This window comes from Dufourea novaeangliae, unplaced genomic scaffold (assembly GCF_001272555.1).
Source record: "Dufourea novaeangliae isolate 0120121106 unplaced genomic scaffold, ASM127255v1 scaffold90, whole genome shotgun sequence".
Taxonomy (NCBI): domain Eukaryota; kingdom Metazoa; phylum Arthropoda; class Insecta; order Hymenoptera; family Halictidae; genus Dufourea; species Dufourea novaeangliae.
This window is the reverse complement of record NW_015373969.1, coordinates 495,360-512,974: the sequence shown is the minus strand read 5'-3', so window position 1 is coordinate 512,974 and position 17,615 is coordinate 495,360. Positions and strand designations below refer to the sequence as shown.

Genomic DNA, 17,615 nt, shown 5'->3' with positions numbered 1-17,615 from the left:
GAATTGACATTTAGCGACGAGAACGAAAGCGAGTGGAGTGAAAGAGAAAAAACGATGGGCCTGAAATTAACCGTTTCCCGCAGCGTGCCAGCGAACCGTGGCGGTCAACGTTTTGCCGCAACCACCAACCAACCCCGTTCGATGAAGGGTTGCAAGTGGTCGACTGCGTTTTATCCCCCAGCGATCAATTCCTCGGGCGTCCTCTAGCCGTGGAAAATGAGCGGGAACAATGAGAGAGGCCTCCTGAACCCCCCTCCCCCTAGTCAAAGTGGAAAACCGGTGACGTGTAATATGCCCGTGCAGATTCAGTGGAAACACGACGTGTCGTGGCAGACTCTGTCGAGGTGGCTGCAGGTGGTCGGAGCTGACTACTTTCCGCATTTTCAACTCTCTCACCAATCTGTACCCCCTAGCCCCGTAGTGCTATCTTTCGTTCCGTTCCCTTTGTGCTCGTCACACGTGCGCATCCGGGTTGGAGTTCCCGGATAACTGATTGAAGTATCTCACAAAAAGCAGGAAATTTAGATAATCTAGACGGTCGTTATCGTTTTTTTTACTTGGTATCATTTGTAACGACAATTCTTTAGTTAACTTTTGGATTGCCGGAATTTTTTTATGAAAAAGGTTGTTTTTCTTGGGCAATAATTCATGCACTGCACTGAATTTCGAATTTTGTCTATGTCCCAAATGGGACACCACCGGCAGCTTAAAGGTTAACGGATTATTGTCGTGGTGAATGAGTGTCGATGCATCGAAGGAGCCGATAAGTGGCTAGATGCAGTATTCAGAACTATTATAGAGAAATAATTAGTGATTGCCTGTTCGAATGACAATCCAGTTATCCCCAAGTGACTGAAAGCAGTCGACGCTGGAATACAGAGAGAATAAGGGGGTGATTCTCGAATTACAGTGTGTAAATTTGCATAAGCAGGATTTGTGTATGAAAGTCTACGTCCTAGAGTCAGGGGGAACCAAACCGGGAACTCAGGTGGGCCAAGAGGCCTCGAGGCTATGACTGTGATAAATTATACAGTGGTTGACTGTAGTGACTATTGATCTCACCGCGCCTAAGGTCAGACACTACGGCAAAATCGAGTCCGGAGCCAACCATCGGCCCCCGCGAATAAATTCAATTTTCCCGCTCTAAATAACGTAACGGTTCTCACGAAGTCTGTAGAGTCGCCGCATGGGCTGGGAAATCACGATCTTCAATGGAATATGTAAATTCAAGGCTATTGCGTGCCGACAAAGTTGTCCCGCGTACCGACTTGGTACGTCTCACTTAGCGAGAATTTCAAGACGTCAAACGGAAGATGATATCGGAGTAACCGAAATGAATCGATGCCACGGAATTTTATGACTAACCTGTTATCGTTTAAAAACTGTACAGGTTATAGTCTGTTCCATTTCTAAAAATTAAACGTATTCGAAAAAACGGACGCCTCTGTTCGAACACTGAGATTGGTCGCTGAATTTTCCACCGATTCATGGAAACTCTGCGAGCGAACGGAATTATTAACGCGACCAACTTTGCAGAAGAAACGGATTGTTGTTCCGAGGGTATAGCGCCTCGACGTACACAAGCGTTATATGTAAAGTGAGTCAGTAGTGGAAGCACTTAATAATACTGACATCAAGCTTCCAGAATCGACGTAAACCACTTCGATACTCTACAGGGAACTTTACAGCTACTCCGCACAAAGTCCTCACACGCAAATCCCTGCTCACCCGTGAATATTGTATTAATTCTTCGGATACGATCATCGGTATTTCGAAACGGAAGATGTAGCAAATTCACCAAAGAATTAAATAGCATCCTACGATCGATTGAACCATCGGTCAAAATTATTATTTCTCTCAAGATCGTGACTCATGGATTAACAATTACGCAGTTCCTGTTTCCGCGGATGTTTACAAGTTTCCATCCACCCGAGCGAATAATCACGCGGCATAAATATTGTACAATACCCCCTGGAGGAACGAAGAATCAAGAGAAAAGGAGGTTTCTGAGAGAACGGTTGGCAAACGCGCAAAACGCTTTGTCTATTCTCGAGAATCCGAGAAACAATGTCCCTAGAAAGCTTGAAAGGGCCTGCCAAGACGGGATTAGTCGACACACCGGATCGGAATTCAGGATGTCCGGTTTCCCAATTCTTACACGACACTTCGCCACCGCGGAAATCTTGCCAGTTCTCTCGCTTACGAATTTTTGGCTTGCTCGTCGTTAGAAATTGATTACCTACGCTGTGCTACGTGATTGTCATCCCCACGGAAATAAACGTTAGCCCTGTTGGGTGTAGGGTTCCAAGATCGATCGTAAATAGATTTTCATAGAAAGCGTGCCGAAAACGATGAATACCAATTTCTTTAAATATAATCAGATAGATTATTAAGAAATATGTGGGACGATGACTCACCGTCTTTCCTGTAGTAGAGGATCTCGAAATGCTTTTCGACGCCTGCGGCGAGAGCGTCGCGGAGGGCCGCGACCGCATGGGGCGACGTCATTGGCCCATGAAGGAACTCGCAGATCGCCGGTCTCTGCATCACTTCCGCCCTCGAGAAGCCCGTCAGCCGGCAGAAACCGTCCGAGCAGTATATTATGTGACATAGTCCCTGTTGAGCGTTGGCCACTAAAAAACTTCGATCTGCGAACAACAAAAAGACGAACGTTGATCGATAAACAATCGACAGCTTCTTTCATCTCGATGAAATAATGAAAGATCGAGGGTAGCTACAATGATGCTTAAGGGGACTAGGCAGTCAGATTTGGTAAAAATGTAACTTTTCTTTCGGGAATTAATTACAAGGAAATGAATACAAATTGTAAATAATAAAAGTTGTTGATAATATATACATGTATATGACGGCATTACAATCACCTGCTGTGTAAGCGTTTTTAACGATATTTCATAATTCACTTTTTTACAGCCGAGATCACTATAAAAACACAGCGTCTCCAGAAAAAAAATGCTTACACGTCGGACGATTGTAGCGTCGTTATATGTATACATATACATATATATATATATATATATATTAAACAAAAAAATATTTTGTTACAGTTTATAATATTAATAAACATTGCCCAAACGTACTAGTAACAATTTTGATCCATTTCCTGGTAATTAATTCCCAAAAAAGAAGTTACATTTTTACCAAATATTACTGCCTAGTCCCTTTAAACAGAGGAATTCGTTTCTTTTGACACGGTAGGTATGCATCTTTGTAATAAATCTAACAATCACTTTGGTGAATTCTAGCCTGGAATGCAAGGAAGGACTTGGTAACAGCCTGAGAGGCCTGGGGCCTACGGTGAATTTTCATCGACTAATTAGCGGCGCGTGGTTGGCATGCCTTCTAGCCGCGTACGAAATTAACTTTTCTCGTTAAAACGGCCGGCAGATATGGACAAGCGAACGCAGGAGGGTCACAAGCTATTCTGGACGAGGTTAGTATTTATAGATCGTCGATTGCTCAAAATTACGAACGGCAGGCGGGAAATCGCGTGGGTGGACATCGAGAAATACGAGGATTTTCGTGGAATGAAAACCACTCTGAAATACAATCATTAATATAGAGACGCAGAGAACAAGAAGACGATCGGTTCCGTCGAGAACAGAATTTTTCTTCTTTTTGACAATCTGCCTCAATGGAGCAGGAGGAAATATTACCCTCTGGCGAATCGAAGCTCTAGACTTTAGAATAACCAAATCTCGAAATTTCCCGTTTCCATTGCGACCTTCGCTCACTAAATCCGGCCACAGTCTTAGAGTGCACACCATAAAATATTTTGGTACCGGTCGTGAAGCTTGTCTGCCACACACAGTCCCGGTGCCTCGGGGTTAATTCCGCCTGTTTCGCACGACGCCCCAGACGCATTTGGACATTTTTCACGGTAAGCATCAAAGGAGCTACTTCTCGCGTGGAGCCTGCTTACGCGCGACTCCAAAGCGAAACAGTAAATGAACACCTTGACTGGTGTACTGAATGAGCAGTCTATTTAAGGCTATGCCGATTGTTCCCACTGAGACAGAAAGGGATCCTTCTTTCCACCTTCAAATACTAGTAAATCCTCGATGACTGTTCGAAGGCTCCTCGAACCTGACAAGGAGTGGTCCCCAGGTTTACAACCAATATAGACCTCATCCACTGTTACAGAGATTTTTCAAAAAGTTTACAAACACTTACGTTATTAACAAACGTTAATCTAAAACACTTTATTGTGGATAGAAACGTTCACGAGTTGTGTTGGTAAGTTCACCCAAATAGACACCATTCTTACCGAGGAAAAGTATAGTAAAAGAAATCCCATTGGGACAGAAAGGGGAATGATTTCGCGACAAAGGATACATTTAAATATAGCAAAGAGGTATACGGATCTGATATATAAATACACCACGAAAGCTGGCCTTGTCGTGGTCCAGACGAAGGGGTGGAAACTTAATGAAACTAAATTTAACCGGTACAGGAAAACGTTATTCACCGTACCACCGTTGACAACTGTATTTGCGACACGCGTCCCTTCGTGAATCCCTGGTCCGAGGTCATTTACAGGCCGTGCGTAACGTTATTCGAAACAACTGCAATAGAAGAGGCCGAGCGAGCAGTCGCACACCGCGATATCTCGTATGCTGGGGGGTGTGCACGGGGAAATTTTATGAGGGTCGTTAAAGAAGTAAATTTACCGGGTGTTTTCAACCCTTGAATGTTCAACGAACTGGTGGCGGTTTCCTGTGGAAGGAACACCGTTACAGTGAACGGAAATGTTTCAACTTTTTTCCTCTATACGCTTAAAATAGCGGCCGCGCGAGTCGGAAAAGATTCTACAAGGTCTGGCTCGTGCGTCGTAGAAATGGGAGAATGCACTTGTGCGATTCGAACTGGACCATTGCACACAGTTTTCCATAATTTCAATTTTATACAGGGTGTTCAGGAAGAAAAGTATCCAAGACTTTAGGGGCTTATGGTACTCACCGAGTGGAGAAAAAAATGTCAGATAACGTAGGTCCTAAAATCAATTGTAACTTTTAAACGAATCCTGCAGTTTCCACTAACCATTGATTTACTGTATTCTGTTCGTCGGTGTTCACCCCATTTCTCCCGTGTTCGAAGTAACCGTCTCTCGAGTAGAATTATCGAGTAGAATAGATTTCTCCCGAACGACGAGCAGCGTGAATTTTCAAGTGCGTCGCAAGAGTACCGACGTCGTTCCAGAATCCACGAGAAATGTCAGTCTCGAGCACACGTCTAATTGTGTCGCGTTCCCGGCCTGCCATTGGTTCCCACCCCCTTTCATCCCCCATCCATCTACGTAACGCCTAAACATTCTGCGAAGGACAATCGCGTCTAATGAAGGGAAATTGAAAATGCGGAGGAACGCGCGGCTCGTGACCATTGTCGATCAACGTAAACGGGAAGCGCGCGCAACGTGTGCCCGATGAAATCGTCCGAGAATATTACGTGATCGTCCGCAACAACGCAGGAATCGAATCGCATTGGTACGCGTGTCACGATGAAAAAAAAAAGAACGGTGAACGCATCGATGGCGAAAATGACTTGCGCGGGAGCTGATCGAGAGAAAAGAACGTATAACGTGTACCTGGACAAACGAGAGCCAGTGTAAACGATTGCGCGGCCTCCCTGGACATGATGGAGCGTCGCGGGCAATTGGATGGAAGGATTGAAAAACGCGAGGAAAAAAAAAAGAAAAACAGCACAGGCCGGTCGAATTAACGAGCGACCGCGAGAAATTTTCGTCAGGTGAAAAAAGAACGGTCGTGACCTTCTGTCACTTGTGCGCCATTTCGGCTCTAATTTTGTTTATTTCGCGCTGGAACCGTCGAGACTGCGGGCCTTTCAATGTTTTAGCCTGTACATTTTTCACCTGGCTGGAACAACTGAATATTTTCGACCCGTGACGCAAGGTATTAAAGCGCCGTTTGCACCGTAAATAAAGGAATAATGCGATTCCTACACGCCCAGATGAGTTGTAAATTTCAAGACCTCGTGTTTTCCATTTTCGCGCGGCGAAACTAACGTTTCCAATATGACAATCCCCCTCCCCTAGAATCTTATGAAGAGAGTTACAACATGCTATTTTCTGTTAAATAATCACTGCGCTCTGATAAACAGATAGACGGATAATATTGATCGCCAAAGTTTTCTACTACATGCATTCGAGTGTATACGTATACACGATTTTTCCTTTTGACAAAAGAATTCTGAATTGGTTTCTGCGCAAGACAGTTTAATTACATCGACGAACTTTCGTGAACGGATATCGAACATTACTCCCTCCTGAAAAAATAAACACACTATCGTCGACGCGTTAGGCACACCGAAACAACGGGTTCCGATTCTCCAACTCCTGAACTGATCGATAGTGATTGCTGGCTAATTCGAATACTGGACCGCTGTACACGACAGTGTTGCGTTTCGCCGGTTTAAACCATGATTAATACTCCTTCACGGTAGGTATAGGCGCTGCGCGCGTAGACGGAATCAGCTACAAAAGCTTCGTTTCCCATCGGTCCGGCGGAGATTAATTGCCCTGTAATTTTTGGCCCCCCCCCCCTCGCGCCGGAGTCAACGGAAAAATCAATCATCGAGAATCGTAGCGGCGGAAGCAGGATTATTCCTAAAACGACCTTCGCTACTCATTCACATTATTACTTTCCGATCGAATATGTTAGAAATTAATTAAGGGGGGATAATTCTAGATTTTTAAAAATGCTTTGTAGTTCAAGGATTCTATTTGGAAGGTTTAGAAAGAGGCAAAAGGGATGATTTTTAAAATAATTTCGTTCAATTACGTCGAACCTCTTTTTCCTAATCTCGTTCCGTTCGTTCTACGATCCACCTCAACCCCTAAATCTTTTCGTAAAACGGGTAACGTTAACTACCGGCCAAAAGTATGGAACCAGGTCTGACAATTAAAAAACGAGAAATATAAACTCATTGGAAATGATTTGTATGTGTACTGATTCCGTAACTTGCATTATATGGTAACAAAATAATGAGTTGCTGTTCCGTCAATCGTGAACTCTGGTCCCATACTGTTGGCCAGTGGTGTAGTTTCCAACGAATCACAGGGACGTAATTGTAAAGGATTAACTTAAAAGAGAAAAGATATTAGAAAGTCAGAAGATAAGCGAATACGGAGCGCGCCAGCTAGGAGTTTCTTTTCACGGATGCTCAGGCCGAGTTTATCGGCCGAACTAGAAATAGATTTTGCAGAGTTCGCATCGGAGAGAGAGACACGGGCCTCGACAGCCTCGCAGGGCTTGGGCCCTTTGCCAAGGATGTCACTTAGCCGCGAGAACTACTTTGCTATCCGTGCCGTTCCAGAATACTGACCGCCTGAGCTCTTATCTTTCCGAGTCGCTAAACTGGCCGCGACCCTTAATCTCTCGGACGGTCCAGTTCACAGAGGGGGAAGGGGGGAGGGGGGGGCAGAGATTTCAATGGAAATTTTTACGTCCCAGAACGAACAACATTCTTTCATCTTTGAATAAAAAAAATGGAAGAAAATCAGGCTACCGAAAATCCATGAAAATTGTTACTTTCTTCTGGCTCTTCGGCAAATCGATACTTTAATTTTTCGTGGAAGCGGCCAGAGGAAAATGTTAGTACATTTTCCACGAACCTGCGGGACAAGAAATAATATCCCACGTGCCATTTTCATTCGTAACGAGCGACACATTCATTTTTTACGCCAACTCTACGGTTCTAAATACGCAGGTGGCGGTATCGTGGGATTAAGAGCGAATTTTGTTCACTAGCCCCTACGATAATACAAGGATTTAGAGAGTTGCAGGCGAATATGGCCACGTGACGCGTATTAAATTATCCAATCTGGCACTTTTTAATCAGTATTTCATATTTACAGCTGACAGAACGACGTGTCCCCTCTTATCTTTCATTGGACAGTAATACGGGATCCGCCTTTAATACATTGATCGCCACAGTGCAAAAAGCCGTACGTAGCCAGACACAATTTATTTCGTTTTTTGAAGTCATAAATCGTCGAAAATACAGGGTGCCTCCGAAAGTTGTATACAAGCATGGGGTGATTCCCCATAGAAAGATAAGAAAAAAATATACAATAAAATTGTTTCGATTTTCTCAAAAATGAAGTCTCAAATGGAAAAATGTTATTCAATATTGTCGACTTATATTTTTCATGAAGAATCACCTCATACCCGTTTGTACGTAACTTTCTGAAGCACTCTGTATATACGTTTAGTTAATAGAAGCTATTGGTCCTGTTTTAAATTATACTGCGATATAAATTTCACCCACAAATTTTATAACGTTATTTAAATAATCCAACCACCTTGGAATTTACGTGTCACCTATATTGGGGAGACACAGCACTCAAACTGTTAATGTCTTTCATGTTATAAACCCCGTGGCGGGATTTATAGTCCCCCTTCGAAGGCGGTTTTTGCCACGGGCCGTGGGAACCGATTACGGTTACAATATTTCAATCGGTAATAGGCTGTAACAGGCGAGGCAATGATGTCATTCTATAAAAAAAATTGATGAGAAAAGGTAATAAAAGTTCGACCTAGATATTCGTACCGAGATTCTGTAAAAGCAAACACAGGCCCCCTACGCCGCGCATCATAAACGATGGGAGCGTCGAAGGTCCAATTAGAATCCGGCCAACTATGCTTTTGCATCCGACGAGGATCTCATCGTCGCCACCGTGATATTCGTCACGGTGATTCTCGATTTATCTCCCGTTCTAACGTCCTTGAACGATAAACGAGTGGCCGATTCGTCTTACCCTCCTTCGAAAACCCGAAAATACGATCGAGTCACGCTAGGCCACCGGCAATGTTGTGACAAGCTGGAAGCGACCTTGTCGTCGCGTTAAAGTTAAATCCGCTCACGCGGTTCGATTTAAACATCCTATATATAAACATAGAACCCGGCCCCGTGATCCGGCTGTGACCCAGGTCGAAGAGGTTCTCGCCGTGCCGCGACAGACAGGGGGGAGGAAAAGCGAGCGGGGGAAAAAAAGGGGAAAGAACGCCTCCAACCTGTCGATAGCGCGCCAGGAACGGTCGAGGGAAGTTGAATCACAATGTCGCTTGGGCGAGGCTGACGGTGTTTGATCGGTACCCGGGCCTTTTTGTTACCGCTTTCAAAAGCTCTAGAAACTATATGGGTACAAACCGAAAAATGGAGCGATGATTTTGTCACGGGACAGTAATGCTTGATCGTGCATAAATCGCATGATACAGTCATGTTTCTAGACCAGAATTGTAAGAAAAGTCTTACAGGAGGAGTGAACCGAAGTTTCACTCGGCATACCTAATCTGTAACACTAAATACACCAGCGGTGTAGCTGAGTGACCCGAAGAAGATTCAAAAATTCAAGAATCTAAATGAAAAATTCTCATTCTGACAGGATATCGTCAGAGACGGCGTTGCTTACGGTGTCGCGGCGCAATGAGCATTATCGAGGCCTACTACTTAGGGAAGCGGAAAACCGAAGCGGCTCATTGAATTACGAGAGGCCTGCTGGAATCGTGGCCATGATCGTGAATCGTTTCCCCCGCAGCTGGAGTAACTTTCCTTCCAACTTCGTTTCTTTCAGCCAGCCAACACGGTTCACGTTAGTCATCTTCCCGCTTGGTTCCTTTAAACCGTTTGTCCAAGCGGTCGAAGTATGCGTCGAGCCTCCGGTGCCAAGAACGCATTTGCGAGGCTGTGTCGTCGGAAGAAAATAGAAGTTCTACGAAAGAACGACAGTTTTAAGATTCGTGGCTCGTAACTCAACGCATCGGAATATTTCGAGGGGCCTGCGTCACGCGACTCGTGTGTATGTGTACGTTAAATCGATCCTTATCGATGACCCGAGAAACGCGTGTATTCGTCATGGTAGTAAGTAGAAACGGAATGCAATAAACAGATGTGCTAGCCTAATCCTATTCAATTGCACACGCATCAGCAGATTTTCATATTCGATTTTCTCGAAAACAGAAGTTTCAAATAAAAAGATTTTATGCTATATTTTATTCTTATCTTTTTATGAGGAATCACCTCATGCTTGTACATAACTTTTGGAGACTTCCTGTATTTTTGACGATTTATAACTTCAAAGACTAAATAGAGCATGTCTGACTACGCACGACCTTTTCCACTGTGGCAGTCAACGCATTAACGAATCAGCCGCGCAACGAGCAGCGCTGTATATCGGTGTATTCATTCGAGTTCCACGCAGATATTGCGGGAGGAGAAATCGGAAATAGAACGTCGATAAAATCGGAATCCTTGATAACGTTAAAAGTAAGACACGACGAATACATTGCCGGCGGGTGGAAAACGATTCCGTCGTCTCGTGCTTTACGATAATAGATTCTAATTGAATAGAGATTTCCTGGAAGGTCTCACACACGCCTGAACAGTGTTTATTTTCATCTCATAGAATCGAAGAATACTATCGCACGTGGATGATTCTTCGACAGCCAATTTTCGTTACAAGAAAAATAAGCCGGCTGCCCCGGGCTGATTGTTACGAGGGATCCGATCGGCTATAAAGTTTCACGACCCTGATCCGCGCGCAAAAACGACGTCTCGAACGATTGTTGCCATGTGGCGTTGCGAACGCGCCCGCGAAGTGCACTGCGCTGCGAATGTGTGAAGATAGAGAGGTCTTCAAAGAGCTGTAAATCGACCAGGCGGGGGAGGGGGCGAACTTTACAATGATTGTACGAAATTTTTTGTCTGCCCTTTTTTCCAGAATATGCAAGATCACCTTCAGTTGTTTATAAATAAACCTATAATTTTTGTACGCCCATCTTTTAGCAGTCACAGACGAATTCGGCAAACGTCATATCTAATAATTTTTTTCTTCTAAACCAAAGACATACTAAGAAAATATCATTTACCTTTACTAAGGCGATGTTAAAAATGGTGTCCATCAGCTGCAACACACTGTACAGTGCATATATTACTAGTAAACGTTGCTCAAGCGTACTAGTCACACTTTGTATTTATTTCCTTGTAGTTAATTTCCAAAAAAAGTTACATTTTTACCAAATCTGACAGTCTAGTCATCTGAACTGAAATTAATTAATAGAACATACAATTGTTCGGAATTTTTTCTTTACTTTAAAATACAGGTCTTCTACAAGCAACGATCGTCATACGGATACGATGGTTATACGAGAGCACTCGCGGTGAACACATCGTTCCAGCTTGGGTGTATCGTGTATGTATTTATAACGCTAATTTGAACGGTGCCTAGGCCAGTACTCAATTTCGAGAGATATTTCAGCGACACATGTGGCCTACGTTAAATCACGGGACACGACACGAATTTTGCACCCGAGACGACCACACACACACACACACACACACACATACACGCCGAAACTTCCGCCGGAAACTTTTAAATCGCGGAAAACGTGATTTCGATTATTTATATAATTTCGACTAAAGTCCACGAAAAATTCGTTTCTACGACGACAGACGAGTCACGCGTTGGGTGTTCGCGCGGCGTGTGTTTCACGCCTGCGATCTTCAAAGCCAAGGAGAGAGAAGCGTTCCCCTGGAGGGGTGTGAGCAACGTTCCAAAATTAATGATCTCTTCCCCGGCCTCTTGGCGAGAAGCGAGGAGAAACAAACAACCGTTCCATCCGCCGATGTATCGCGTCACTCTCTCTCGAATAAAAGAAACAGAAAAATCTGATCGAGGGTCCCGCCGAGAGAACCAACCGACGACAATCGATTCGTAAAAGATCCATCGGTCCCAATTTAGTTAGGAACATATACATACGCCCACTAGAATCAGGGGTAATTCTATTTCGATTTGTGCCACACTGTGTGATCGTTCGCGGTTCGAGTTTATTTATTTATTTCGTTAATAACGGGATAAATTGCAAAACCACATCATTAAGAGTATAATCATAAACAATACTAATATTTTTCTGACTAAATCTTATGACGTAACACTTATTGAACACTGATAAAGCTCTCTTTCTCGCGCTCAAGCCCGGCCTCTACCGTTTTGTTGTCAAAACAGCGAGACAATTTCCTTGGAACGAATGATTCACGACAGTGGAGAAAGGGTGGGGGTGGGAGAAAAAAGACACGACTACTTTCCCGCCGGCGATTGAAAAGAAACCGCGGCGAACCCACCCCTGTATATTTCGACACGGTTAAAAATAGTGGTGTATTTCCAAATGAAATAAATACAACGAGTACGGGATTCGGCGTGCGTGCATGCGTTTACCACGCGGACAACCTCAAGGCTTTAAGAGAGAGAGAGAGAGAGAGAGAGAGAGAGAGAGAGAGATGTCGAATTAGGAAAGGAACCAGGACCGAATTTCAGCGACGTCGCATCGTGCTTGTCGTGCGTCAAAGTCCATCCATAAATACGTCCGGTCCGGGGACTGAGAATCGCCTTTAATATTTCGCGAACAGTTTCCTGCATGGCCCATCGGCGTGGTCTGTATTATTTTTGGCGATGCTTTCCGTAGTTCTGCTTAGGGGATTCCGTCGTCGTTGGTGTCTTTCGTTCAGCTTCCGTCCAAAGAAACGAACTTTGTAACCTAGCTTATAAAAATATTTTCTCTACGGCCCCGACTTAATTAGCCTCGACCAAGCGCTCAAGGATCCCTGTTGTGTTTGTACGGGGAAAAACGGTGAGAGTGGTGTGCATTTCGTTAAAAGTCAGTGCCCAGTCAGCTGGGATGAAGACGGTAAATACGGGAGCACACGTGTAAACAACGGAGATGAAACGTTACTGGTAGTATTATGCAATGCGTGAGTAAAGGGAACATTAGGAATGACCATTTATACAGTGTCTCAAGTTGGGTAGTTACAATCATACAGGAGGTTATTGGATTGCTAGGTGCATAAACAAATCGAAAATACGGAATAAAATTTAGTTCCTATGATGCTTTGCTTTGCTGGATACGTATGCACGTGAATAGGACTTGGTTCTGCATACACCACTGTACTTTTTCTTATACAATCACCACCTGCCAAGTTATACTGCCCAAACTAAGAAACCCTGTATAGCAGGGGTTACAGAGAGTCCATAGAGAGAAACGTGAAACGACGACAATCGTCTAGAGTCTAGCAGTAACCTCCGACATTTCCGTTCATGAACAGAAACGAAAAAACCGAATCAAATTATTCATAATCGTCTCCACGACAGGCCACCGTGAATAATGCATCCGTAGTCAGGAGTAATTATAGCAATCGGGTTCGATTGGCAACCGCCTTGATGAACCCATCCATTAGTATCTATAGATCCATAGACTGCGATACCTCTCCCTCTCTCTTCTTTTCCACCGGACACGAGGAGAGAAAAAAACCCAGGGTGAGGGGTTGGGAGGGGGAGGCTTCGTCGAGGACCGCGGAGAATTTTAAATATCCATCCTGGCAACTGCCCAAAGTTTCTCGACGAATTTATCGCGCGGCGGCACACGTATCTCTCTCACTCTCTTTCTCTCGTTATTATACATATACACACGTACGCAGCACGTAAACGACGACAGGAGAAGAAGACGGAAGAGTACAAAATACGAGAAACGTGGATGGTGTAGGAAGAAGATGGGAATAGAAGATCCATGGCAGTGGCACCTGGTCGGTATTCATTGTATTTGTAGAAATATTTCATAATATTTCCATCGATCCATAGAGTCGACCGGTTAACATTCACGCGAGATAGTATCTGTGAGAAATCTCGCGAAATACGGTCAAAGCCACGTGACGTGGGTGAACGACGACGCTTCATGTTTTTCCCTCCTATCTCCGCGCGATTTTTCGTGGAAAAGGGGTATAAGTGGGTCAGAGAGCTCCTCGAGGTCCCGATCTAGCCGGCCCCCGACCCAACGACGTCGATGAATCACCGGTGATCCGATTGGAATTTATGAATTTGTACGAGCAACCCGTCTGTTTGCTCGACGAACGCGTTTCCCACCTCGAGGAAGAAGAGGGAAGGTGTCGACAAGAGGATGATCGAGCTGAAAACTGATAGCCCGGAGTTTTAGCCCTCCACGCTGCCAGAAATCGTCTGTGTGGGTCTGCGGAACTTTGGATAGCTAAATCCCGGTGACTACGAGAACTTCGATTTTCTTTGTTCCCAATTTTAAACTCCGCCCAGACTGTATTTCGAAACCTCGTACGTTTCTCTCCGGCTTTCGTAACGTAAACCCATCAAATCTCCCATGCCCCCACTGGTCTGTCGTAAACGCCAAGCAACAATTTGCCAAACCCTTGACAGTTTTGTAAAGAGTTCCTTGCGGGCCTTTAACGGGCAGGTGTAATTAAATCGTTCCTTCGTGATAAGCGAGATTTACAAGCAACAGAACAACACTAGCCCTCCGCGAATAGTAGAATTTCAAGCGGGGGGATCCGAATTGTCGACTTTTAATAGCTTCGCTACACGAGAACGGTGTAAGCCACCGTGCCAGGTTCCTGGTGTCGCGTTCCTCGACCGGAGTCGCGGTTACGCGTGAGCACAAATTCAGCCCCGGGTCTTAACGAACCACCTGTCCTTGACACGAATCACCCCCTCCTGCTTTCCTGAACACGATTAATTAATGCGATTACATCCCTAATCTTAATTTCCTGTAATCGACCATACGGACATCTCATGAAGATCCTCCTTCAACAAAGGATAGTTCGTTGAACATTTTATTTGTTATAGAGGCGATATCGTTCTAAGCGTGATCTTATAGGACGATATACCGTTATAGACCCAGTTCCTCATCAGAATCCAATTCCTGATCAGTGTAGTATACAGATACCAAAAAACTGGGACCGTAACGGTAGTAGAGTTGGGCAAAATGTAATTGACATTGTCCTGCAATTACGTTGCAATTACATTGTAATCGTAATTTAGATTTTGTAATTAGATTACAATTTTGCACAACTCTGAACGCTAGGGTCGACCTCTGTATACCATTCGTCGACGTTGCGACAAAGATCTCAAAATTTCCGGGTTAAGTGTCTCAATCAATTGAATGTGAAGTCTCCTGGTAGAGAGATCATTTGTTATTCACGAATAAAATCCTGGCGGGATCTACAGAGACGTTTCGACGATGACTGCGTAATCGTTTAACGAGAATTATTTAGCTGTTCTCAAGGCTGCCTCCCCGCGACGGCGTGGATGGAACTCGTGTCAGTATTTGCCTGTGTGTGTGTGAGAAAGAGAGAGAAGATAGATTGCCCTCCAACGTCGTATTCGATTACGATACCAAGAGGACAGGTGAAGAGTATCGAGAAGATGGCCCCGGCTGATGAGGGAAGGAACGGCGAGCAGAGAGAGAAAAGGTGGCGGGCAACGGAGAGAAGAAGAGGAAAGAAAAAAAGAACGAAACGAGCGAACGGGGTTGGATGTGCGCTTGCTATAGAGAGGACGTCAGATTAGAAGCCAAGGCTTGACGGGCAGCAATGCCACCGGGACAAAAGCCCACCCTGAAGGGGCTGGCATACATATTTTTTATTATATAAATTGGCGTTCCAAAGGTTTCCCGAAGAATTTATCGCGTTAATGCCTATTACCGTGCGCCCTTCTGTACGACAGCCCGCTGGCTTTTGTCAACGAGCGATGATACCGCGACCTCATCAACGGTTTTTTTTCCCCTGTGAAAGACGGGACACGGAAATGGACGGCGTAGAAGGGTAGTTGGAGAAGAACAGGTTGACCAAGGGGAACCTTGAATGATCGTCCTTGATCGACCACTCGATGAAGGGAGTAAAAATGACTTGGAGCAAGGGAATAATAGACTATTAAAACTTTGGACTTTGTATCGGTATGTAAAGGGAGATCGCAGGAAGTGAACACATTTTTCTCGATGTAAGTCGAAATTGTTCCAAATATTAGAGGCTCTCGATAATACTTCATTTCTTTTCCCCTACCCCGTTTCCGTAGGCGACAAAATGTTTTACCACCGGGGGAAATCGCATCTGTTGGCACGAGCCCGAACCTTTATGCAAAGAAGTAGGTATATACGGGCTCTTTCAAGTACTTAATCCTCGTAAGCTAGACCGTGAACGCGAGTCGAGTCGCGTATTCTCGCCGACTTGTCAGATTCGTGCTCGTTGACGATCATTGGAATTAATTTCAATTTAAAGATCGATACCTTCGCGCACGGAATAATCTCGGCGCGAAGATTATGCAGTTCGACGCTCGATCGTGTATTCAGGGGACAGATAGAACGACAAATGGAAGTTCGGCAGTTTATCATCGACTTCCAGGATTCTTTTGTCAACACGTCACCGCCACGCGAATTCTTCGATGCAACCGTGTTTTTCTCGGAGCATGCAACAGAACCACCGTCATTGGGGCAAGACTATTTCGGATGGCTTTTTTATCTCGACGCCACCAAGTTCAACTTTCGAACAAAAACCATCCGTCTTGTTATTGACAGGGGTTCCACGCTTCTTTGTGGCTCGATCCAAGGAGAGAAGGTAATCGACGATTAAATAGTCATAGATTCACGATAGAGATCACTGGGATTATCTATTATTTCATTCGTTATCTATGGAACGAGAATATCTCGACTAAAAGGTGATTGTTTACCCCGAAAGAAACACGATTAACGAATGCAGAGTGATTCTGAACGATGGAAAAAGTTTCATTGTACACAGTTCTGAAGATGCAACTGTACAAAAATTGTATACCGTAAGTTGGGGGAAATTTGTCCCAGTGTCAGAAAATGGTCATGTTTGAAAATACCTTTTTACGTAAAAATCGACTTAATCTAATAATTTGCAGACCAGCAAAATCGAAAATTATCATTTTCTGACTGGCGACAAAGTCACTCTCTCCGAGTTAAAGTTATCCCAATTTACGACACTTGAAATAGCTGCAATTGTTACGCGACTTATTACACGAATTCTTATTGGGTCGAGGAGACTCTGCGTTCATCAAGCTAGGGTCAAAGTGATGTCCGTTTCAAAGACGTGTTCGCCGTCGAATTTTCCAGAAAACTAATCTTCCTTGAGAAAACTGACGTCAGTGGATCGCGACAATGCGAAAGAAATCGGCGGGCTCTCTTTCGTCCCTGCACAATCAATCTAAACCCCCCCCCCCTCCAACCCTGTCGTCTGGTTTCTCCAGGTCTGCTGCCTCGCAAGGCTTGAGCCATGCCTCGAGTGATATTGCCAGTGACATGCATTGTCCCATTGTGAAACAGAACTACCCCTTTCCTCCGTTTAACCGAACCTCTTCGTCCTCCCCACCCCTTCCCCGAGTCCGCAACGAGGCCTCGCCTCCGTCGAGATGTTTTAAATAATATTGAAAACGGAGTTCTGGCTCGATGCCTGCTCGTTCCATATCCCAGGTGGGGCGGTCGCTTCTAAAAAACTTTCGATTATATCGAGAGCTTCGGCCGAGAACGACAATCCTCCTACCGAAAACCCCGCTAACTTTATTTTAATCTTTCTCGTGAGTATCGGGAACTTCCGTCACTTGAGACTCGAGAAGTTTCATTAAAGTTTACGAGGCGACTTCTCTCGGATATTATAGAAAAAAAGACAAATACGTGTGGCTTGTAGTCAATGCACTCCCGAATAAATTTTACTTTATTAGATTTGTGAGGTCGAATATCAACCCCGTTAACCTAATCAATGCGGACAGA

At 44.5% G+C, this 17,615-nt stretch overlaps 1 protein-coding gene across 1 annotated transcript in view; it reads right to left on the bottom strand.

Annotated features, from left to right (window-relative positions):
• Window positions 1-17,615, bottom strand: part of LOC107186792 (potassium voltage-gated channel subfamily H member 2) — a 102,310-nt gene that overhangs the window by 84,114 nt on the left and 581 nt on the right. Inside the window, exon 2 of the mRNA XM_015574730.1 lies at window positions 2,418-2,648. Within this exon, the coding sequence (XP_015430216.1) occupies window positions 2,418-2,648 (231 nt within the window). The remainder of the gene's footprint in view (window positions 1-2,417; window positions 2,649-17,615) is intronic.